The 24,169-nt window shown below is 44.6% G+C and overlaps 1 protein-coding gene and 1 long non-coding RNA gene across 12 annotated transcripts in view; both read right to left on the bottom strand.

The window, feature by feature from the left end:
* MTSS1 (MTSS I-BAR domain containing 1) overlaps nucleotides 1–6,868 on the bottom strand; it is a 127,420-nt gene extending 120,552 nt beyond the window's left edge. For 6 of the 10 annotated variants that reach the window (XM_068181366.1, XM_068181383.1, XM_068181499.1 and 3 more), the window contains exon 1: nucleotides 6,161–6,392. In XM_068181366.1, coding sequence (XP_068037467.1) covers nucleotides 6,161–6,232 — 72 coding nt within the window. In that variant the 5' untranslated portion in view covers nucleotides 6,233–6,392. Of the gene's footprint in view, nucleotides 1–6,160; nucleotides 6,393–6,453 lie in introns of those variants that run through there. The other 4 variants (XM_068181450.1, XM_068181424.1, XM_068181485.1 and 1 more) reach the window with 2 other exon arrangements.
* A 1,714-nt stretch (nucleotides 6,869–8,582) lies between these two features.
* The window catches only part of LOC137469004 (uncharacterized), a 71,199-nt gene continuing 55,612 nt past the window's right edge, over nucleotides 8,583–24,169 (bottom strand). The window contains exon 3 of one of the 2 annotated variants that reach the window (XR_010996303.1): nucleotides 8,583–9,637. This is a non-coding gene — a long non-coding RNA (uncharacterized lncRNA). Of the gene's footprint in view, nucleotides 9,638–19,456; nucleotides 19,564–24,169 lie in introns of those variants that run through there. The other variant, XR_010996304.1, reaches the window with a different exon arrangement.

The raw sequence follows: 24,169 nt of genomic DNA, 5'->3' as shown, positions 1-24,169 counted from the left end.
TGGGTATGTCACAGGATAAGCCAGCCCAATACACACTTAATGTAGCAAATATTCAGTAGTTGTATAAATTGTTAACACTCACACAAGAGTATATGGATCAAGAAAGCATATGTCCCTAAAAAATAAACTACTTGTGACTAAGTACGTTCCCAGCTATACCCTGTTGCTTGAACCTCAGTGTCTAGGCAGACATGCAGAAGCTCTCTTCCGCACCATCTTTCAGCCTTTGCTGCATGTCAATCCCCCCTCCTCTGAGATGTTTACAGAAAGATACTGCAGCTGCTTGGAAAAGGCAAGAATTTCAGTGTACACAAACCAACTGCCTGAGCAAGCAGGTTGTCGGGAGGCAGAGGGATAAGAAACCAGAGCAGCCAGCTATGCCCCAAATGCCTTGATGGTAAAACCTTTGAGGAACAAAATAAATGGGAAGAAAAGCTCCAAAGTAACTCATTTCAGACTTTTTGTGAAGGGGAAGAAACACCCATTTGCTAGGTTTGAAATAGATAGCTAGTTGTCCTAAAGACTGTTGTGTAATGGACAGGCCAGTGCAATATGGCAGGTGTGCCTCCTCTCCAAGCCTGGACCCACCTGTCTGTTGCACAGAAAATCACAGAATGCTTTGGGTTGTTAGGGCCCTTACAGATCATCTGCTCTAACCCCCCTGCCACGGCCAGGGACACCACCCACTAGACCAGGTTGCTCAGGGCTCCATCCAACCTGCCCTTGAACTGATCCAGGGAGGGGCAACCACAACTTCTCTGGAAAATCTGTTCTCAACACACAGTAAAAAAATGTTCTGACCTGTATCTCATCTAACCCTGCCCTCTTTACTGAAGCCATTTTCCCTTGTCCTGTCACTATATGCCCTTGTCAAAAGTCCTTGTCCAACTCTCTTGCAGACCCCTTTTGGTACTCAAGGTGCAATAAGGTCTCCCTGGTTCACACAGTCCCACCTCCCAAACCTGTCAAAGTCCCTCTGGAGGGCATTGCTCCCCTCCAGCATGGTGACTGCACCACCCAGCTGGGTGACATCATCAAACCTGCTGCAGGAACACTCAATCCCACTGTCAATCTCATCAACAAAGATGTGTCTCATCAAAAATGCTGGTCCCAGTACATGATACATTTGTTTTTCCTTACAGTAGTTATCATCCTTAACAGCTGGATTGAAACTAACCCTTAAAATCATCCAACTGAACATTCCTAATCTCCACAGAAATCTCAAGCTTCAAATAAAGCACAGCTGGGGAAGAGCTGTTGCACTACAACATGTCACAGTAAAATAAATTTGCCCAGGTTCTCTGGTACACGTGTGCTGTTCCTTGGATTAACATACATGCTGAGGACTTGCAGCTGTACTTGCTGTAGTGACTGTCTCAGCAGTTCTATTTGTTCCATCAAATATTTTTTCCTCAGTTTATATTATTTGTGTGAACACCACAAGGCCATCCCTTGTAAGAAAACACGGCTACTTAACAAACAACTCTCAATCCTTGATGTGGCCACCCCTGGTCCCAACTTCTATAAAAGCAAGTTCAAATGCTGCCTCTCACGGGTCACTTTCTAAAAGCAGGTAAGAGGATGCAAAACCATAAATGTTCCTTATGCCCGTTTGTTCATGTCTCTCTCTCCTTTTTTAACCAAGAGTTCTGCATGGCTGAAAGAAAAGGTGCACCACTGCCTAGTCCAGGAGTCCCAGCACCTCCTCTAGTGTATTATAGTACAGGTTACTGCCAGAAGCAAAAAGTTGAATTTATTGCACTTTCAGCTTAACAAATATAAATAAGGCACATACACAGATAATAAAAGTTTCTGAATTTTTCTAAAAACTCACACATCTGTTGGGAACCCTGTTTCAGGACAATATCTGCACATCCCTCACATGCAGGGAGATGAATGAGACTAACTGGTAATATACATCTGACCCATAAAAATCCTCTGACTGGTATAAATGAAGTCACAGACAACCTGTGTTCATACAACTGCTCATTACTCATCTTCCTCCTGAGCCCACACCACAGGTGTCAGGTGCTGTACATACACAGAAAGCCCCTGCTCTGTCAAAACACATGCTGGCAGAAGAGGCAATACAAATAAAGAGAATGCTAAAAGCCAAAGAAACACCATCAAGCAAGTGATGAACTACGAACACAGCCAATTTCCATGTTTTCAGAGGTGCTGTTTTTTTTCTTCAGGATAGCAGAGAACAATGTGATTAAAAGGACTGTAAAATCAACTCAGAAGGAAAAGAAGCATTAAAGAAACTCTGCTCTGCATCAGAAGACAAGTTATTTTGAAATCCATTTGCACCAGGCCCTCCCAAAAATTAACTGCAATGATTTGCTTTGCACTAAAAGAGATACTGAAATTAACAGCACATTGCAGCATCTCATTTCTCAATTGCAAGAAATGAGTTACAAACCATTCAGATCAAATACTCCCTTCCCACAGGGAGCTACAGAAAATTTGCCGCATTCAAAAACAAGTTGCACAGCGTCTGCACGTAGCACACAGGACTACTCCTCTGAGGAGACATGCACATTTTATTTTTGTTTTTATAAACTTTGATTGCTTTGAAAAAGATCTTGCATAAGGGTGTAACAAACAGTAAGTGCCACATGCTCAGTGATGTATTGTAGGAAACATCAGGGCTGTGACAATGGATCAAAATAAGGATGGGATGGGCACACACACTCCCACCTTTATGATTCTTTAATCAGGTCCTGAAACCTCAAAGCACAGAAGTCCAATTCTACAGCACAACAGCCAAGTACCCTTACCATTGTGGACTTTACACAAACAACCCTGTCATCATGCACACCACCATATTACTCAACAAATCTGACCCTTGTTTGGCATGGAAAAAATGGACTTCCCTTGTCAGGGGATTGAAGTTCCAGATTTTCTGTTTAGCCTACAGGAGACTGAGAGGCGACCTCATTGCAGTCTACAGCTTCCTCACAAGGGGAAGTGGAGGGGCATCTCTTCCCTCTGGTGACCAGTGCCAGGACCCAAGGGAACAGCACAAAGCTGTGTCAGGGGAGGTTTAGGATGGATATCAGGAAAAGTTTCTTTACCCAGGGGGTGTTTGGGTACTGGAAAAGGCTCCCCACAGAAGTGGTCACAACATCAAACCTGACAGAATTTAAGAAGCATTCGGACAAAGCACTCAGGCCCACGGTGGGGCTGTTGGGGTGTCCTGTGCAGTGCTAAGAGCTGGATTCAATGATCCTTGTGAGTCCCTTCCAGCTCAGAATATTCTGTGACGTACAATAATGTGCAGTACAAATGGGATGTTTATTAACTGTTCTTACATTTACTCAGTAACATCATTTCTCCAAATCACTTAGCTTTATGCTGAGTTGTTTTGGAGCAGGTTTTGTTGAGTATTAGACACAAAAATATTTTTGATAGAGGGTGGAGAGGAATTTGGGGTTTATGGAGAAAACATTAAATGCCATTCAAGAGACCTCAGGCAGCAAGACACAGTCTTGCTGTCAAAAAATGTGATATGTTAGTCACACTGACATATATTGCCCATATGAAGTTTCAAATCTAACACAGTACGTGGAGACAAATGGAAACTATCACATTGATCAGAATTGTAATTACAGTTCCTGTAACCTTGTCAAAACCAGGCAGAGCTCAAAATTAACAGGTACACCTGAGCCAGTTCTGGGTTACTGTGAACAAAGAGAAAAATCAATCCGTATGTACTGTATCTTCGTCACCTCAGCTGCAGCACCCATCTGCATCCACTGGCAACACTTCAGAGTAATTGAAGCTGTTGATTAACCCTACCATCTTTATAACAAAGTTTAAGGTAGAGCAATACATATGATAAAAGAACCTGTGAACCATTTGGTTAAAAAAAGGCGGATGCTGCATCAAATCCCTCAGCACTGCAGGGCATGTGGGGCCTTGATCACAGCCTGCGATGAGAAACAGGCACGGATAGAGCACTTGGGTATGCGTGGGCAGACCCCTACGCAACATCTCCAAGATCCTGCCAGAAGCCTGCCCACACAGATCTGACTACGTGAAACAGCACTTAAAATGCTAATTTTCACTTTACTACTAAAGGTATGATTAGTCGAAAGGTTCTGGTTAACTATCAAAAAATAGCTACTTTTCCTTAGAAATCGTTGTGCTCCTTTGTGCACAATTCACAAAGAATCCTAGTGCATCTCAGTAGTACAGCATCAGCTGCATCAAATCGAACTACAGGTAAAATTCTTTGTTCTACTCATGCTAAATAATGAGCAGATTTTTTTTAACCATAACAACCACCATGCTGCTAAAGATCTGCAGTGATTCCTTCCAAACCTCCCCCTTCAGTAATTGCCACTTCACAAAACAGGTTCCACTACTATGGAGCATTAAGAAAAAAATATTCACACCTGTGCCCATCTCCATACGCTCATGTCAACATGTTTTCTGATGAGCAGCATTCCCATGTAGAAGAAAAAAAATGAATCCACACAGAGGCCCGCTGGCTTAAGAGCAAGAAAAACCAAATGCATCACTTATGAAAAGAAGGGAAGAATAAACATACTCGGTGTCCCTCTGTGATGAAACCCAAAACCGCATTTCATCTGGAACAGAACATCTCCTGCCTGTTCCCTGCACTGACCACTAAAATTATTCCAGGATTTGTGATCGTTTCCTGCTTTTTGGGGGGATTATTTTATTTTAAAGTGCAGTCATTATTAAAAATCCAAGGAGGTTTGAGAGCTTGAGGGCCACCACTGCCAGGTCTGCAGCATTATCTTGACAGATATACACAGACTCTCCCCCTCCTCTTTGCAACCTGCCTGCTCTTGACAAGCCACGTTTTTAATTAAATGTCTCCTAAGATATGTTGAGAGGAAAGTGCATATGAACACTTGCCAAAAAATAACTTCTAGTGCTAACAGCTTCTCCACCCTCCCAAAAAAATACACTAAAAGCCATTCACCTCTGCCAGGCTCCCTCTTAGAGCAGACCCTGTCCTCCAATACTACCTGGCAGCTCTTTCTCCCGCAGCCCTCGCTGCTAACCAGCCCTGCCTGAATTAAAACACCCAGAGAAATCACATGCCCTGGCTGGGAAAAGCACAGCATGCACGCTTGCCTCCTTTAAATTACGGCAGTCCCCATTATCTGACACGTCCCTCAACATCTCCCGACAACTGCATCCTTCCCAGTCGGCCCTGGCAGGAAGACAAGCTGCCCTTGTCCAGGGGAACACTGCAGCATTCTGCAGTACGGCCGTGTGCCGGAGGCTGGGCGCCTCCAGCCCTGGGGTTTGGGGGAGACATGACGGGCAGAACACAGCGACGCTTTTACGCTATTTACTTCCACGAGAAGAAGGGCGGGAGGCACCCGCTCACCCAAAGAAAACCCTGCAGAAGTGCCCTTGGCTGCCAAGGATAGAATGGGAGCGCCTCTCTCAAAGGGACCCTTTGGCAGAGACGGGATCAGCACAGTCAGGTTTCTGATGGCTGGTGGAGAGGCCCCAGGATTTGAAACCTTTGCATCCATTCACAGAAAGAATGAAATGCCACCTCCACGAGCATATGCAGCGTGAAAATAATACCACACAACCGACTGAGCCGCAATTTTAATTCAGGCACACATCAACTTTAGAGCATCTCCAGGCAAAGATTTTTTTTCCATCGCGCCCATCAGCTTGGCACCGAAATGCTCACACTGCCCTTCCGAGCCCCACCCCACGGCTGACATGCTCCGTGCCCGGCTCCTCCGCACCACGCTCCCGCCCCGCTGCATTCATTCTGCTACCGAGCTGACAGCCCACACCAGGGGAGAAGAGAGGGGAATAAAAATATCTGTAAAATAAAGAGGCAAATCGCTGACCCTGGCGCAAGGTAACAGCTTGCATGTTTGAGCAGGACAAATAGAGAAAAGAGGGAAGGAGGAGGGAGGGAGTGGTGGTATCCTACAACCAACTCGCAAGCCCCAAGCCCTGGGTGTGCGGCCAGGCAGGTCCCGCCGGCGGGGACGCCGACCCAGCCGCGGGGCAGCGTCCCCCCAGCGCCGCGGGGAGGCCGCGCCGCCACCAGCCCCCGATGCGGCTGCACCGCCCGGGGCGAAGTTTCGCCGGGCCAGGTGGGAAGACGCTTTCCCTCCCCTGTGCTTCCCCACACCCTTCAGCCACTTACCTTCATGTCGCTTATGATGGTCTGGAAGAGCCCTCCGAGCGCACTACATTCCTTCTCTATCACAGCCTCCATTTTCCTGGCTCGAGCTCACAGGAGGAGCAGGATTTCACCGCTACCGCTGCAACTGCACTGCTCAGCTGGAGGAAAATCAGACACCCCGGGCTCCCACCTCACCAAAAAAAAACCAAAAAAACCAAAAAAAAAAAACAAAAAAAAAAAAAAACGGAGGAGAAGGGGCAAAGAAGCTGATGTAGGCAACGAGAGGAAAAATAAAATACACCCCAACAACACACCTGAACCCCTGTCTGCCTGCACCTCTACAACGGGATAAAATCCAGCACTACTGGCGCCTCTGCGCCTCTCCCCTACACGCACCTCCCCGGCAGCCGGGCGCTCAGCGCCGAGCGGGCACTACGAGCCCATGCGGGAGCAGCCACAGGCCCCATCTCTGCGCATCGCGGCCCCGGCCCCCCGCGCCTCCCGGCACGGCAGCGCTCAGGGCAGCGGGCGCCCGCGGCGCTGGGCGAAGCGCACCCCGAGAAAACAAGGGGGGAAAAGACCAGTGTCTATAAAAAGGGATCGAGTGTCAAGCGGGTCCTCGTGGAGCAGCCTAGAGTGGGTCTCTGGCAACCCCCGCGGACCAGACTACAGCTAAAGCACCGAGCCGCTGCCTGCCCTCCCCGGGAACAGCCCGCTCCGCCCGTGCCGCTCCCGCGGCGGCAGCGCCCGCCCCCGCCCGGCCCCGCGCCCCGCCCTCCCCGCGCGTCACCAGCGCGGCCGCCGATTGGCCCCGCGCGGCCGGTGGGCCGGGGGCCGCGGGTTCGCGCCCCGCTGCCGACGGGGCGGCCCCGAGGACTCCGCTGGACCCGGTCCCGTTCCCGTTCTTCAGCGCAGAAGCTGACTTGCATGATTAGCATTCGGCGAAGAAACTGTTTTATTCTGGTGACATTCGCCGAAATGGCCGAAGCTCGGCTGTTTCTGGTGTCAAGCGTCTGCCTGAGCCCCCCGATACCGAGCTGAGAGGCCTCGCAAAGCTGCAGCCTGGGGAGTGCAGCCGGCAGCAGCTGTGAGGCTGCTCATTCATCCTCTCCCACAAATGCTAGACGATAGGCAAGACTGTGAGAGTGGGTTGTATAAAACGTGGGGGTTTGAAGTAATTCAGTTTGCATGTTAACTCTGCGAAGCATTGTGGTCAAAATCCCGTGTTTCCGCACGCACACCGGCGGCGGCCCTCGCCCTGCCCGTGTGTGCCAGCGGCACGTGGCAGCTCGCACCGCACACCGAGGGTCCGACCCCTCCGTCGGTGTAAATGGAGCGCTGCCCGCACGGTTTGGGGTGCAGAGCTCCAAAGCTCCAGCTGCTGCTCACCCCGGGAAAGTCGCACACCGAGGGAACGGCACGGGCTGTGCTGCTACGTGTTTTAGTACGAAACTGCTGTAGAACCAGGAACGTGGATGTACAGGAGAATAAGCCTTAGACCTTGAAAGAGGTGCAAGGGTCTTTCTGTTCATATGCACAGTGATCCATGAACAGCCACGGCTGAGACAGAAATTTAGGAATTCAAGTTATTAAAATTTGTCATACAAACTCTGCCCAAGAAGAGCCAGTGTCTGTGCCAGTGCCTTTTGCTTCATTTCAGCCAGTACCTAGGTAGGTGCACATGAGGGATTGCATCCTCTGCGTTACTTATCTCTGAGGGAAAGGGCTGGACAGGTGCGCTGTCTCCAGCGGGGCCATGGCAGCACAGGCTGTGGCAGCAATTGCCCTCTGCTTTGACCCGCATGGGTGTGAGCAGGCGATTCATTTGGAGCCCAGCAAATGTCCCCGGCGGCTCGTGATAATGACACTGCTCATCTCAGGCCGAGCATAACCAGCGTGACAGCGTTCCTGTGGGACACGGGCACAGCCAGCAATCCGGCAGGGAAAGTTGGTGGCCTACTTTGCTTTCTTCAGCCACCCCATTTCTGGGATGATCCTTGTTGTAGTGCAAACAGTGGCTTGGCTAACCTCATTTCTAGAAAGGTTTCAGAGTGCAACCGTGTGCATGGGAGAGGAGGCTGAAAAATCTTCTGCAAGTAAAGCTGTGGTTTAAGGACTGCATTGATACTTCAGTAAATAAATCAGGGCTGCCTGCTCTGGCATGCAACAAGTCTTCTTCATACAGTGATGAAAGAATATGCAGGTATAAACAGAAAATTAATAATTTTAAATCTCAATCAGTTATAACAAGTAAGTTAGGCATATAATGTAAGATAATGGGCTTTACCTTGCAAATAAGAAAGTGCCCCTAATGATGAGTAACTTTTTAAACCACTGTAACTTGAGTGTACCCAGTCACAACCTAGAGAGACCTAATCAAAACTGCTCAGGTGGAATATTTTTTCTGTCAGAAGGTTCTAGGGCATGAAATATGGAGACATGATGATTTCAACAAACTTCTATATTCATAGGACAAAAAATCAAAATGCAAACAGGAAGGTGTTTGTTCTTTCCAACATTTTCTTTTTCAAATCTATTTTGTTAAATTTTCTTTGTATATATCACTTAGGACAAAGTTTGTGTTAATTTTATATTTAAAATTTGTATTTGTTTGTAGCCTAACATAGCTAAAAATAAAGAAAGGGCATATAGCCTGAAGGCATCAAAATAGAGTCTTGATAACTGAATATTTTTTTCTTTTGCATTGAAGGACATTTCAGACTTTTAATTTTATCCTGCCTTTTACTGACTTCTAAGGATAGAATTTTCTGTGGGGTGACAATTCAGCTTCAACCAGCTGTAGAGTGAGAGTGAACATTTTTTTTAAAGACCTGAGTCCAAATGGTTGTTTAAAGTGTGAGTAAGAAGTAGTTTGGTGATGCAGTAATGTCGGGTTACCATCTGCCACATTATTTCTGGGATCTGCTTGATTGATTCGTAGCAAATCACTTCCTGCAAGCATTATTTGCAAAACTTTATTATGGGCAAAGGCTATTTCTGTGTTTGTGAGCCATCGTTACCGGGGAGCATTTCATTACCAAGTGATGACATTCTGTAAAATATCCTGGTGCATGGACAAATGCCAGCACCACTTCTTGACAATGGGTCGGCTGAGTGCATCTTGCTCAGCGGCCCCCAACAGATGTCAGCCCTAAATTTGTCAGTGGTGCAATAGTAGCCCATGTTCTGACATCCTTCAACACGTTGGGTGCTCTGCTGACAAAAATTCCACTGAAACCCCAAGAAGACTGATGGTTAGGAAAGAATTTCTCCAGACATAAGTGGGCAGGTTGAGCAATGACTTGGTCACTTTGCCTGGCCTGGATGGTTCCTGCTGCTTCTCCCATGCTGAGCACCAAGGCATAAACTACAGCTGGAGCAAAGCTGGACACACATGCATGAGTGTCAGGAGTCCACAGTGTGTTCCCAGGTGTTCCAGCAGACTTGCCTTATGACCAGAGTGTATCCATTCACATTCCTGTTCCTTGCTTTCTCCTTCTGTAAAATGAAAATCCCAATTTTAAAAAGCATTCCTTTTGTTTATGCACCAAGCACAAGTGTGAAATGTCATTGCAATCAGAACAAATACATGCTCTGTCAATGTGCCATAAAAGGTTTAACTGTGGTGCTTATTTAGGTCCTGATCTTAGGAGGATTTAAACCCACTTATGAATGAGAGTCGCCCTGTGGAAGACTAGATTACACATGCACTTAAGTGTTATCAGATTGAAGTCTTAGAACAATAATCACAAAAGGTACTTAATCACCTTTAAATTACAGTGTTCCTAATTTAGCTAATGTTATTCCCCAAGGAAAAATTGCCTCATCTAGCTTACAATCAAGAAAGAATCAAGGGCTGTTCCTTCAAGTGGTTGACAGTTCAAAAAGAGATATGATTTTAAAAGAATAGGTTGCTAAAGGCTGAACTATATAATTGAATTATCTCTTTAAGAAATTGATGCAAATTAATATTATAGTACTCCATTATATTGCCTCAGAATCTTTCATCCTTGAGCCTTCATAAAATATATCAATAAACTTGAGAAGCAAATGAATACTTTTTTTTTTTCTGATACCAGTGTATTCTGTCCCCATTTGAGGCTTTCTAATTATGATTTATATTTTGAAGGATGATGGTGTTTTCCTATTTATAGATGAAGAAAAAAGAGCCCAAGAGCTTCCAAGAAATGGAGTCTCTCACATCCCTCCAGTCCTCAAGGTGCTCACAGGGTACAATCCTGCTCTGTCCATGGAAGCAGATGAGCTTGCTTTGCCCTATTGGACGGAGAGGTAGGATAGCAGGCAACACAGCCAGAAGGATGACAAAAGGAATTGATGAAAAATAGAGGAAACCAAACAGAATCCATTTCACACAGCTGTCCCAACAGCATTATAAATATTATATTATTCACTGCCCATACATAGAGGTGAAGGATAATTCCCTTTTTTTCATGAGTGTGTGTTTACAGTCTGCTGTTTCAGAACAGGAGAAATAACAGTGCTGTGGTTCCCCAGCTTTATCTGGGTTATTTTATGTCATGCATTGTTTTCAAATTACCAAGTAGCATTGCTGTAGTGGGAGTACCTCTGCAATTGTCTCTGCTTGCTGTGTGCTGGCAAAATAACAGCTGTTATTGCTTTACCAGGATTGATTTCCATAGAACAGCTCCATCTAAAGCCTACCTACAGGCAACAACTCTGCAGCAAAATATCAATGCGGTCTCATTTTCAGCTTTTCTCAGAAGGAAAAAAACATAAACATTTTCAGCAAAGTTCAATGTGGGATGCCATTTATTCAGGGCACATAGAGGACAAGATGCTTATTTTTAAGAGACTAAACTTGTCTTCCATATCCCTCTCACCAACAAATAGGGGAAAAAAGTCCTGCCCCCAGGTATCTCCGTGCAAGGCACAACATCTGAAAATTGGGGTTTGTATATTATATCAAGGGCTTTACAGAGATACCACATTTTGCAGTAGTGGGAAGGTGGGATATCTTTGCTCACATGTACCATCTGAGGTTGGCAGATTCAGAAAAGGAGTTCAGGTCTGTCACGTCCTTCCAAGCAATGTTCCCGTCATTGCTTTTAAATCTCCTCCATGATCAACCTCAGTTGTAGGCCAGGGGGTCCCATGGCCAAGGTTATGTGGGTACTTTCATCCCGTGCAAGTCCGCAGTAGCACAGACAGTATTTCCACAGTCACCTCCCATCCATGGCCTCCTTCCTGCTCCGTCCGTGTCACCAGCACCAGCTCAGGCACTCATGGCACCTGATTTGGCTGAAAACTAAGCCTACAAGGAAAGATCATTTTGGCCCAGAGGAGCACCCTGCCTCTTTGTGTTTCACAAAGAAGAGGAAGCTTGTATAACCTTTCCTGTGCTCATTCCCCAGTAGATACCTTCTTGTTTCTCATCTGCAGCCAACACAGGTTTAGGAACTGTTGATCTGAACCCTTGTTCAAACTGGCTTCATCACCTTATATCAGGTTCTGGCATGGACACACTCACAAAACCAGGTCCACAAAACCAGGTCTCCCTTTCAAATTTTAAAGCCATTCAGCTGACACATCTTGAAGTCATGCCCTAAATTAACTTGGATACAATTTCCTGAGTGCACCTGTGTAGTCAAGCAGTAAGCTAAAAAAAAAAATCAGGTTATACTTGCAGTTACACACATGCTTAATTTCTGAAGAAATAAAGCCTATAATAGGTGTCACTTTTGCAAATATGTCCTCATCTTCAGAGCAACATCAGCTTTGACTTCAGGATAATTACACATATGTATCAAGTTGCCTGTTGGACTCTATCACCAGCACATATATTAGTCCAAGCCTTTGTTGGCCATTTCTCTTTTCAGGTGTTCTATAAATGAATCTGAGTTCTTCTGTACTTCCCATCAAGCAATAATTTTTAGTAAATCACTACTCCTGAAATCTCTGAGATCTGTATTTATTGGTATGCACAGAAGTCAATATGTTGAACCACCTCAGGACATGGTCATGTGAAACATAATGCAACAGTTTCTCCTACAAAAGAAATTTTTTTTTGCCAGTTCATATATCCAGCTTTTAAAACAAGCACTACATTCACAAAGAAATGGCTTAGGAAAAAAAAAAAGCAAACTTATTTAAATGGGCAGACTCCCAACTCCATGTAACTGGGGAATAGTCAGGCTTTCTTCCTCCTATCTCTGTAGTTGTGTTTAATTTTTGAAATTCTGAGGAAAAGAGCACTAATCCTCTTTTCCAGACCTAGACACCTGGGATGTCAGTAAGAAGAAATTGTTAGGCAGAGGTCTCTGCTGTGAGACCAAGTTAAAGTTCTGCTGCAAACTCTGTGGCCAGAAAGCATTTTGGGGACATCAGATCATGTTGACAGCCTGCTAGTGTACACTTTCTTAAAAGAAAAAAAAAAAAAAAAAAAACCAAACAGAGGGATTAGAAACAAGAGGAGCCATTCCAATGAATCGAAGAAGATGGACAAAAAGAAAAATCTAGTCTACTGATCCAGATAATACAGGCAGACTAGCATGTACTGGAATTTGGGACTAAAACCAATGAGAGCTGACATGAGGACATACTGCAAGGAAGGACAAGCACAGCCATGAATGGTGCCATTGTGTGACTATTTTAATGAATTTTTGTAATTAAGCCAGAGCTCTAATTTACCACATCCCAAAAGTAAATAGAAAAGGTTATGACCTTAATTGCAGAGGTGGGGAAGGAAAACCTAATTGTTGAGTAGTGAGCTATTACTCATTACTGCAATTGGATAGATACAGTTGGTGTGTTACTATGAATAGTGCAGATTCAACAATCAAAATAGTGGGTAGTCACAGCTTCATTCCCTCTTCCCTTCATCTCCTTTCCAAGCCTTTGATTAGCAACATTTTGTACCAGTTTTACCACGTGGATTGCAATACTCCTGACTCCAGAAGACTCTGACTTAACGTGTCTGGGAACATAATAGCCTTTATTTTCTTAGTAAGCAGATGTATGAAGCCTCAACAGGATGCAGAGATTACAGGAGGTCCTCCCTGCTTTCTTATTTTCTGCTAACCCCTTATGGGTATATACCTATGCAGGAGCTAGTGATGGACAGAGTTTTTCAATGTAACATGTCTACAATGTGAAAAAAGTACAAAAGTCACGTCTGTAACCATGGCCACTAAATAAATACAATTAAATGTGCATTATATGCTCGTGCATTATATTATTATATGCATTATATGTCTCTGTATCACTCAGGCTGTGAACAACCATCCCTGCACTTAATTTATGAGGTCATCTCTATGGACCAAGGCAAAAGTGCATGGACAGGTCTGAGATTAGTGTGAATCCTTATGCCTTGTCAAACACTGTACCTCTATGTGTCCACATAAAAAGAGTACACTATTTACTCACTAAATAAGTGTTTTCTGCTCCAGATATTTTAGTCTTTTGCCCTATATTGTCAGTTTGAAGAGGAAATTATCCAACATCAGATCATGAAGTATTTAAGCAGAAATGTTCATAATAAAAAATGCTATTCTAGCAAGTTCTGCTGTGGTAGAAACAAAGGAGTGATTTGCATTAGGCTTACTAGTTCAGACAAAGCATACCAGTATTAGGGTGAATATTATTAGATGAACACCTATAATGTGGCAGCTGTCATCCAAAATTCTAGTAGTAAATAGCTACTTCCTCAAAATCTTTGTGTTAATATCCACCCTACTTTCAAGCATATGCAGAAGCAGTTGCTATTATTCTAGAAACACAAACATTTCTTCTGGCCTTGACCTTTCCTCAATATTACTGCTGAAAATCAGGCACTTCTATATTGTGTCTTTAAACATCGAGTGGCAAGGCAGGTTAATTAGCTGGCTGGCATCACATTTTACCAGTTTATGTCCTGAGCACAAAACTTGATGTATTCTGCCAGGAATCAAGATCATCAGAAAAATGGCAACAACAAAATCAACATCTGGGGAAAAAAATCTCCTGAATGACTTCCTAAACTTTGGTTAGTACAGGGGAATAACAGATCTTCTCTCTTCTGTGGTGTCAAATGAAGAGTGGACTACACTTTTTTGAAGGACATGTTTTAACAAAACACAAATCAGCACAAATCCTGATGGCCTGTGCTACCTGACAGGATGATCTAACAGTGCCATTTGACTTTGAAGGCTGTGGCTGTGTGAATCAACCTCTAACAAAGAGTTTAGCACAAATCTTGAGAGACAGCTGCCAGTCTTACTGATGATCAGGGATGATATATAAGGAAAGCAGTGATCCTTTCATGCTCCTGTCCCAGTGGGTTGAGGCATAGAAGCAGAAAGGAGAAAGATCCCATGATGCATGATCTGTGTATGCCCAGTGGGCAGTGTGCTGGTCTCCAAAGCTGTATCTCTTCTGAGGGCACTACGGCTGTCAGCAAAGGCAATGTCTCTCATTAGGCCAAGCAGGATATTTGGAAGAAGTAGCCAAATGTTTGAGTGCATGAATGAGCTTTTCCTAAAACCTACCTGAAACACAAAGATCTTCAAAGCTAAGTGAGGACATTAAAAATACAAAAAATTGTCTCCAGGTAACCTGTGGCATCGCTCTCATGAGTAAAAAAGCAAAATGATGTTTTTTAGAGAAGAGCTTCCACATGAGGTTTAGTTAGAGCAGCAAATACCCTCCTTGTATATCTGGATACTTGGTTGACATCCACATCTTTTGGCCTTTTGTAGCCGAATCCCATGGCAACGCTGATTTCCCAGCCTGTGCTCTGCTGAGCAGGGATGGGTGAGCGGAGCCGACGGGCGTTAGTTCCAGATGACAGAGGCTGCAGCATGGGGTTCCCTCCTGCAAATGCTGCTTGAAAGGGGAGCAGATTTTACATCCCTTCACTTAGAAAAGGAGCTCTTGGCTCTACTGCCAAGCTGCCAAGGCTGGCCTTTGGCTCTGTCGATCTCAGTCATCTGCGAAGAATTGCTGCATGCTGACCCAGATACTCCATCAGCTCTGCTGCAGCACTAGCTCAGCAACGGGGCTGCCATTTCCCTGGTCTCTGTTCTGCCCTATATCCTGCCTTGGAGATTAAATTAAAAAAAAAAAAAAAAAAAGACAAATTAATGTTAATCAGAATAGCATTTTCCTCCAATGATTTTTCTGCAAAACGAGTTTCCCAGGGAAATCTGTTGCCTTAATTTTCCCCTTCTGTTCGCCTTCCCTGACATCTCACTATGCTGCTTTAACTCAGGAATCCTGACACATTTCTAACATATGATGTCCTTAAGAGAAGAGAAATGTGCCATCTCCACTCTGTGCTTTCCTTGCATCTCCTCCATGTGTGCCATAGTATGTCAACAGAGAGTAGGGAGAGCAATTTATGAGCTAAAGAGGGGAGCCCAGAGCGAGGACAAGCCTAGACCCCTGACAGCAGCCACCTGAGATGTTCCTGTTGCACTCCAGGGCTGTATTGTTAACAGGGCACTCAGTCCAGCATGTGAGGATGCACCTTGAGTCCTGTGTCCAGTTCTGGGCCCCTCACTTCAAGACATTGAGGTGCTGGAGTGTGTCCAGAGAAGGGTAACAGAGCTGGTGAGGGGTCTGGAGAGCAAGTCACACCAGGAGCAGCTGAGGGAGCTGAGGGTGTTTAGCCTGGATCAAAGGAGGCTCAGGGGAGACCTTATTGCTACAACGACCTGTAGGAGTGGCCAGGTGGAGGCTGGGCTCTTCTCCCAGGCAATAAGTGGCAGGATAAGAGGACACAGTGTCAAGATGTGCCAGGGGAGATTCAGGTTGGACAGCAGGAAGAACTTCATGGAAAGGGTTGTTAAGCATTGGATTGAGCTGCCAAGGGAAGCGGTGGAAGCACCATTGCTGGAAATGTTCAAGAAATGACTGGATGTGGCAGTGCTATGATTTATTTGACAAGGTGGTGATTGGTCAAACGTTGGACTTGATGACCTTGGAGGTCTTTTCAAGCCTTAATGCTTCTGACATTATAAGCAGTATAGTGGATATTTTAAAGTGTCTTTATAGCTGCTAGTGTCTACTAGAGAGGAATTGAAAAAAAGCCAAAATCTTTAATTGCCTCTGAAATTTCACTAGAATCAAATTACATTGTAAAATCTAATTTTTTTCTCTAAAAAAAATTAACAGGTATAAATGTATATGTGGGAACACCAGTAAAGGGGAATGCTCATCTTTGTAGTCTTCCTGTAGATGACTACAGGGCAACACCAGCAGAAGATCCCAGAAGGCAAACTTCCTCCACCTGGTTTGCTTCGTGTGACAGCACGAGGCCTTGAGAAGACACAGCATCCTGCAGCAGGATGAAGCACGGTGTTGTACTCCCTTGCCGCTTGGTAGTTCAAGGAGAAGAGCTTCCTGGTCCTGGAGACTCCTTGGTTGTACCTGGTGCACTACTGACTGCTCTGAATAAAATCCCTTTGCTCCTTTCTGCTCTGAACCACGTGGGGCCACAGGCTTTGTTCTCTGCTCCTCCACGCCACTTCTGTGTCCTGAAATGAATCATTTGGACCAGAGTGCTCACACTCCATCCCTTGGTTTCTATCTTCATTAGAATGCTGCTGCAGCCTCAGCTGCCCCTGTGTGCTGCACCAGAGCTGTGGTGGTGTCTATCCAGCAGGATGGATGGTGTGGTTTTGGCTTCGTGTTTGGTGGCATGAAACAATTGTTCAGCCACATATGATGGAAGAGACCACTACTGACAGGTTATCTTGCAGACAAGGTTGTTCAGATAAGTGGGAAGAAAATACTGCAAGGCAGAGCAATAAACACTGTAATCCACTCAGCAGGATTTGCAGGGCAGTAAGTGAAAAATGCAGAAGCCAGGGGAAACAATGCAGCTTTATTCCAAGATATATAAAAATACAACTTTGGAGCCTGACAATTTCTTAGAATTTAAAAAACCCAGTGCTGTAAAGATGACCATCTCGAGAGAAGTAAAGGATTCCCTGACTGCAGGAGACATCTTTTCCTAAAAAAGGGAGAAGCCAAAAGGAGATGAGTTCTGAGAACCCTGGACTACGATCTTTGTCTGCTGCTTTTCTTCTTGAGATAAAAATAGCAGTGTTTCCTGAAAGGCTCTTGCCAATGGAGGGACTGTGACAAGGACTGGTCTGGGGAAATGTCAGCCTCAGTTTTAACTCAAGGCACTTATTTTTCCTCCCTCACTGACCTCTGATTAACCTCTGATCTTTCTTCTACATCCACAGTCTTGCCAGGGCCAAATCCTCTAACACAGGGTGAAATCAGAGTAACAAAGCTGTGTGGCAACAGAATTGGGTTTTGAGAATAGATCCCCAAGGAACAAGTGTATGCAGGATGTTTTCCTCACTCCCTGAAGACTTCAGAGCACTTGTGTGGTTAGGGACAGAGGCTGGACTCCCCCAAAGGAAGACTGACAGCCTTGAAAGCCAGTGCCCAGTTGACTTTTGTGGAGACTGTTAGAGGACACAACGCCCTAAAGTTTGGTGCCCCACTGCTCTGGGGAAAGGCTTCATGTTGCCCAGTGCCAAACAACTTTATTTCAGCTGAGCAGAACCAAACTGAGGTGAAGCTTGCCCCAGGACAAACAAGCTGAATCTTTTGTTTCCCTCTTTCCCACAAAGGGCTCCTGAAGCTGGGAATTGACTTGCCTTCCCCACCTCTCCATGCACATTGCAGGGCCCGTCTTCCCCAGGCTGCAGAGGCAGACAGTGTAATGTGATCAGAGATGTAGGTCTGGAGGCTGTTTTAAGCAGACATATATGATTTGCCAGTATAGACTATATTTGGGGTTTGTGGTTGGTTTTGTTTTTGTATTTGTTTTTTGGTTTTCTGGTTTGGGTTTTTGTTTGTTTTCTGTTGTTGGCTTTTTTTTTTTTTTTTTTTTTTTGAGGGGCAGGGTGTTATTATAAGGTGTTCTATTCAAATTGTTGAATTGAGTACCTCATTTAAAAGTGTAGATGGTTTACTTCTGCATACAAAATCCACTGCATAGCATTGCAGAGGCACCAGTGGATTAAAAATAAGGTAATATGAGAAGTCAGTGAACTGATTTGTCTGTCATCTTCCACAAGTTTAACTTTCAGTTGAATTCAGCAACTTTATTCTTAAAGGTACTGAGCTTTCCAAGTAATAAGTAAATGCAAAGATGGCAAGCATTGCACTTAAAATATTTATCAGGGCTAGTGCAATAGATATGTTCCATTCCCCCATTTTTATTTATGAATTTAATGCAGCTAGATGAAGTAATTTTAAAAGGAGCACAGTAATATTCCCTTGCATTAATCACTCATTGATTGCCAATGCAATCTGAGTTAGTGGTACCAAGCAGGAACTATGCTTCCAGGTCTTGTTATCTCTCTCCCACTGTGATCACTCACTGTGCTTGCTTTCCTTCTCCATCCCATGCCTCCATCACAGGCAAGAAGCTGAGTGTGCCATGGAGGAACGATGGTTTGTGCCTGTGTTGTGAAAGCTGGTCCTCCTGCTCCTCCGTGGACCAAACACAGAGGGCACAGTATGTGCATAGCTGCTGCAGCATAAGCTCTTTGAAACACTGTGTCAGTTGTCTCTCTGATATCCCAATAAAACAGAGCTTTTGGAGCAATAATTTTTCAAGATGTGGGTGTTTATTTATACCATTGCAGTCTATGTAATGCCTGAGTCATATTTTGCCAGGTTGCTATTTTATTTCTTAAGTATTCAATGCACTTTCTATTGGTGCTGATGGCAAGTCTCCCACTTACAAATGATGGGAGGAGGAACTGTTTGTTATGATAACAACATATTGTATGTGAAATCTGAAATTGAGGATTTTGTAGATATGGCACTGCATTGTTTAATTGATTTAATGATGTCCATGCCTTGATCTGCATTAAGGCTCTGAACTTAATGTAGTCCTTGAAATGAAAACAGACTTTTATAAAATTATTTTCTGCAATGGCCGAAATAGAGAAATAAAAAAGGAAAAGGGATGTTTTATATGCCAGGGGCTCCTGCGTTTCACAAGTGACAGGAGAATTTCTGTCTTGAGAGACACTGAGGGTTTTATCTCCAGGTGGGAGCTGGGAGGCAGGAGCAGGTGTCTCTCCCATTGGCAAGCTCTGTGAAAGCCTGCATCCACCTCTGAGCACAGAGCTCAGCAGGCGTTCCTGTGCTCCACAAATCGTTGCCAGCTGTCAAAGTGAAATGGTTCAGCAGTGAGTCTCCCGGGCTGCATTCTGGCCAAAATTCAATTGGATTACAAACCAATTGCTCCAGCCCATCCCAGAAGCAGGAAATCACCATCAGCTGGCTGGTGGGATCTGCTCACAGTGACAGACAATGCTGCTGCCCACCTGCTGCAATGTGTCTGCAGGAGCTCGCTGGGAGCAGTGGCTCTCTTTGCTGGTCTGATGAATGCAGCACTCCCTCCTTCCCCAGGCTGGGGGAATGATGACTTCCTGGAAAAAATAGATTAAAAAAAGATAAAATGGGAGGAGAGGCAAGGTGTACTGCTACAAGCAGCTTTCTCTGATGGGTGATTTCTTGGCAAAACATCTTCTGAAACTCCAGCCACCACATTCTCTCAAAGTACTATCACTCTGACTGAAATAGCAAATAGCTTTCACCAAAATAAGAAAATTGCTTTTATTTCACATACAGTTTGGCTGTGAACTGCTTGGCTGTAGGCTGACTCTGGAATCAAATCAGAGGCCTTGCCAGTTCTACAGGTAGCAAGGCCATCTCATCACAGTTTGTAATCAATAACACTTTGAAAAGGAGAAAGAAGTTACCTGTTTGGGGACTAAGGCTCTGATTAGTTTGTAATTAAAGGTAAGACATTAATGAGAAACAGACTGTCATAGATACAGCTTGTCATGTTTCTTCCCTCTTCAGCACCGACTGCCTACAACACACTTAAGGGATTTGGTGATGAGTCCTAGGTACCTAAGCTAAAGCCCCACTTCAGCACATTTGTAAGCTTCAGCAGGACTCACTTGAAAGAAGAAGTCATTGCCTTTTCTTCACTGGTGGACGCAGTGAAGCCATCACATTTCTGTCTTGTCAACCTTTTATGACTAGGTATAAAGGTGGACAAGAAAGCAGGATGCTGTTACGCTGTTGGCTGATGCCACGGAGCAAGAAGTGGAACATTACCAGGCTCAGGCTGCCCATGGGCTCCTCTGCTTTGAAGGGATGACACTTGAAGGAACAAAAGGAAGAGGAGAGCAGAGAGACTTCTGAGGGTAATCAGGAGCATCTTCCTATGAAAGAGATGGGGGAAGGAAGCTTTGATTCCTCTTTCTCCAACATGCCTTCACTTCCTTTTTCCTCTCTATCTCTAGTTCCATGGGGAAAACATTGCCATTAAAATAAAGCTCCAGCAACTTAAAATATTCATAGGGATTCTTTTGTGGAAATCTTGGCTCTGGTGAAGCCAACAGGAATTTTGGAATCAGCTTCAATGGTGCCTGAATTTCACCTTGTTTTAATACTGTCCTAAAACATTTCCAGGGCTGTAGAAAAACCACTGCCTGCTCAATGCTGACCTTTCTATCACAGCTGAACGGAGCCTGGTACCCTCCTGTGAAATTCACCATTCTTTTGTGATAAAGCACATCCTTCTCTCAAGGGGTAACAACAAATAAATACCCCCTACTCATCCTGAAAATGGGATCAACAGTGTCATATATCACTGGGCACTATGAACAGACCTTTGTAGCTTCAGTGGGAACCTGTTGGAAATCACATGTTGCTACAGAGGTTGTTTATTTGAGGGACAACTGGAATATTCCAGTGATCCAGATTTAGTTATTTTTGGTGTCCCTTTCCATAGGGAATTGGCAACAACATCTTTAAATTTGGGGGATCATGACTAGTTATTCAAGTTTTGCTCTGCTGGATTTGGGCTGTGTATATTTTGGTAACACTCTCTGCTCTGAGCAGCAGATAGCATGATGCCACAGCCCACATCAGTGAAAAGCTCTTGTGATTATTAATTTTTTTGTCTTCCATGTTCAGAGAAGCTGTGCTCTTTTCTCCCTCTCTCTCCATTTTATTGCCAATATGAAATGCTTTAAAAATGCCATTAAGGAATGTGTTACCCAGTGGGATGTATGCTATATTTCACTTTCTATGCTCTTTCCAACAGCAGTGTAGCTCTGAATCTGCATTATAATTCTGATGATTGAAAAAGTACAAGCATTTTCTTTTTGGTAAGTGTAAGTCTGAGTCTATTGACAACAAGCTTCTACTGTAATGTGCAGAGCCCAAGTTTCCATAAAGGCACAGCAATTTTGATCCAATTGGCCTGATTTTCCAAGGTACTTGAATGTCTGAGGATCTTAAGCTGGTGGTTTTCAACTTCTCAGCAAATGAGACCAGACACTGGTGATTCAAAAGCTAGATCCAAAGAAGGAACCACCCAAATTTGTGAAGTCCAATGGCTTTATCTTTTTCCTTACCCTCCTCTTTGCCTTTCCCATTCCGAGAAGAACTCAGACTGATTTCTTCACTTCCACTCTACCTTTCAAAAGCACTTCTGGAACATTTGTTTCACCATCCTCGAAGGGGCCTGGGACTGGGGAGCGTATCAACAGCAAGGGGTGACTCAGCAGTGAGAAGTGGTTTTCAGCCAAACCTGCCTCCCACGGCGGCTCTGAGAGGGAATAACCAGCCCGTGTGTACAAACACGTCGGCTCGGCGAGAGGGGATGGCAGCCGCTCCTCACACAGTTTCCGCCTGCTCTGTCAGTCTCTCGTGTGTGCCCACGTAGCACCATCCTCAGCAGCCAGGCACCCAGAGTGCACCTCCCCTCGCAATCCTTTCCCAGCCTGCAGCAGAGGATCCCTCACCTGCGTCTTTCCCGTCTCACAGCTTGCCTGGCACCTGCATCTCTCTGCAGACCTCAGATCTAGTAGGGGACAGCAGCACTTTGGGAAGCCCCTGAGAGAAGATGGGAATGTAGCTTTTATAAATTTTATACTCAAAGATGATGTGATGAAGTGAGGTTGCCCTCTGCACTGGTTTGTTGGCCCAAGCCCAGCCTCAGGTTGGTTTGGCTGTGTGTTGTGGGACAAGACCACAGAGGGACTGGGAACAGACTGGCTGTGCAGGGGCAGGATGCTCAGAGACATCCCCACCTCTCCTGTGGTCTCACTGCATGAGGCTATAGGGGGAGGTATCTTCTCTGTTCTGTGTATTTAAAGGCTAAAAAAGCAACTCTGACCTACCAAGATTAAAATAACTCAAGAGCCTGGTATGTGTCTTATTAACTGATCATGGTCAGAAAGGAAGAAACTGGGAAATAAACACTTTCACTTATTTCATCCCACTGCTGTCTAATTTCCCACAACCTCTACCTGCCTCCCTGGGCCCCTGTGTATCTCTTAGCACAAGCAACAAATTTGGTTGTTCTACTGAGAGACAGAATTCTGGTGCAATGTATAGGGAACCCTATCATGCACTTAACTGATAGTTAAGTGCAAATTTCATTTAAGATACTTTTGAAAGACAGAGAAGGTGGATGGTGAACCAAAGGCTGGAACAGAGGGGCTCCTGCTGACATCACTAAAACTACTTTGGTGTCTTTAATAGGAGTCACACTGAGTGTGGAGTCTGGGACATTTTGTAGAACTCAGCCCTCCACTGTTATGACCAGTGCTGGAGGAGGATGGTTTTGAAGTCCCTTTCAGGCAGTTTTAGGCCAGAGAAATGTATGCATCCAAGATGCTAGAGATTATTAGAGCTATTTTTGCTAGCACAGTTCATTAAAAATGTCCTTGGTGACACAGTTACTTTGTTCTGTGAGTTATAACATGAGAATAAACATTTCCCTGCATGAGGAAAAGCTGATTACTCTCTACTAAATTCACAATGAGTAGCACCAAAATTGTGACCTTGAGGAGCTACAAAGCTTTTTTTCAAATAGGGGTAAAATGTTCCAAATCCTAAAGCCTGGCTTTCACTCCTGGGAGAAGCACCAGTAGTGTGCTGTATGCTTCAGGATTCTGCTGTATTCCTTCCAGGTGCTGGCTTGCTCCAGCTGATCTCCAGCAGATGATGTCCTGAGTTTAGTATCTGGAGTCTGTGGAGTTGGCAAGGCAAGCAGAGCACTCGGAAATTGTTGGCTAGGGAAAAGATCCTTCAGCAGACCCTCTTCCTCTGATTTCCATCACAACCACTCACTTCTCACATGCTGCTCCTGCTTGACCATACTGGCCCTTTGCTGCAAAGACAGTGTCTGGTGGTGAAACGTTTTTTTTAGCTGTGAGAAACAGAAACCCTTGCCACTTGCATCAAGAAGTTCCTACAGCATAATTCTATGTGCTGTGTTCTTCCTCTGTTTACATAACCTATAACTATTTTTAGCTAGGCAAGGACTTTTCATTGTTATCTCTGCTTATTTTTAAAAACTTTAACATGTAGTATCATATTAGTCCCAACTATTTTGTGTTGCTTTTGTTCCCTATTCCCTTCATTCCTTGCCCCCTCTCCTCGGTGAATCCTAGCCCATGATCTCCTTCCCAACAGGCATAGGCTGGTTTCAGCATGTCTGCTCCACTCTGATTTAGCCTAGCACCTTACCCAACACAAAAATAAGAAGCCCTTCTCACAATATCCAGTCACTATTGCTGGTGGCTTATTTCCAGCTCTTAAACTTACAAATCTATTTATAGCTCGAAACGCTTGAAAAGAAATCACTAAGGGAATACATTTGTGAATGTACAACAAAGATCTGATTCTGGGATTTTCTTTATGCAATTACTTAGTGTAAATAAAAGTGTTTGACACCTGCTTTCCTCTCCCATTGAAACCTCAAAGCAGTTTACATCTATGAATCCATTGAGCCTGAGTGCTGCAGAGAGAGGAACCGTTCATGAGGCTCTAACCACATGTTCTGATCTACTGATGTTATTTTTCTTTTAAATTCACTGACTTGCTCTTACTCTGTCTGTGACCCCACTCACGCTCCTCCTCACTTCAGGGGCTGAAGCATGGGTGAATTAGACCTTCACAGATTTGAATTACATCAAAAATACAGCACTACAGCCCTAAATGGTGACA

This window comes from Anomalospiza imberbis, chromosome 1 (assembly GCF_031753505.1).
Source record: "Anomalospiza imberbis isolate Cuckoo-Finch-1a 21T00152 chromosome 1, ASM3175350v1, whole genome shotgun sequence".
Classification (NCBI taxonomy): domain Eukaryota; kingdom Metazoa; phylum Chordata; class Aves; order Passeriformes; family Viduidae; genus Anomalospiza; species Anomalospiza imberbis.
This window is presented reverse-complemented; position numbering and strand designations above follow the sequence as displayed.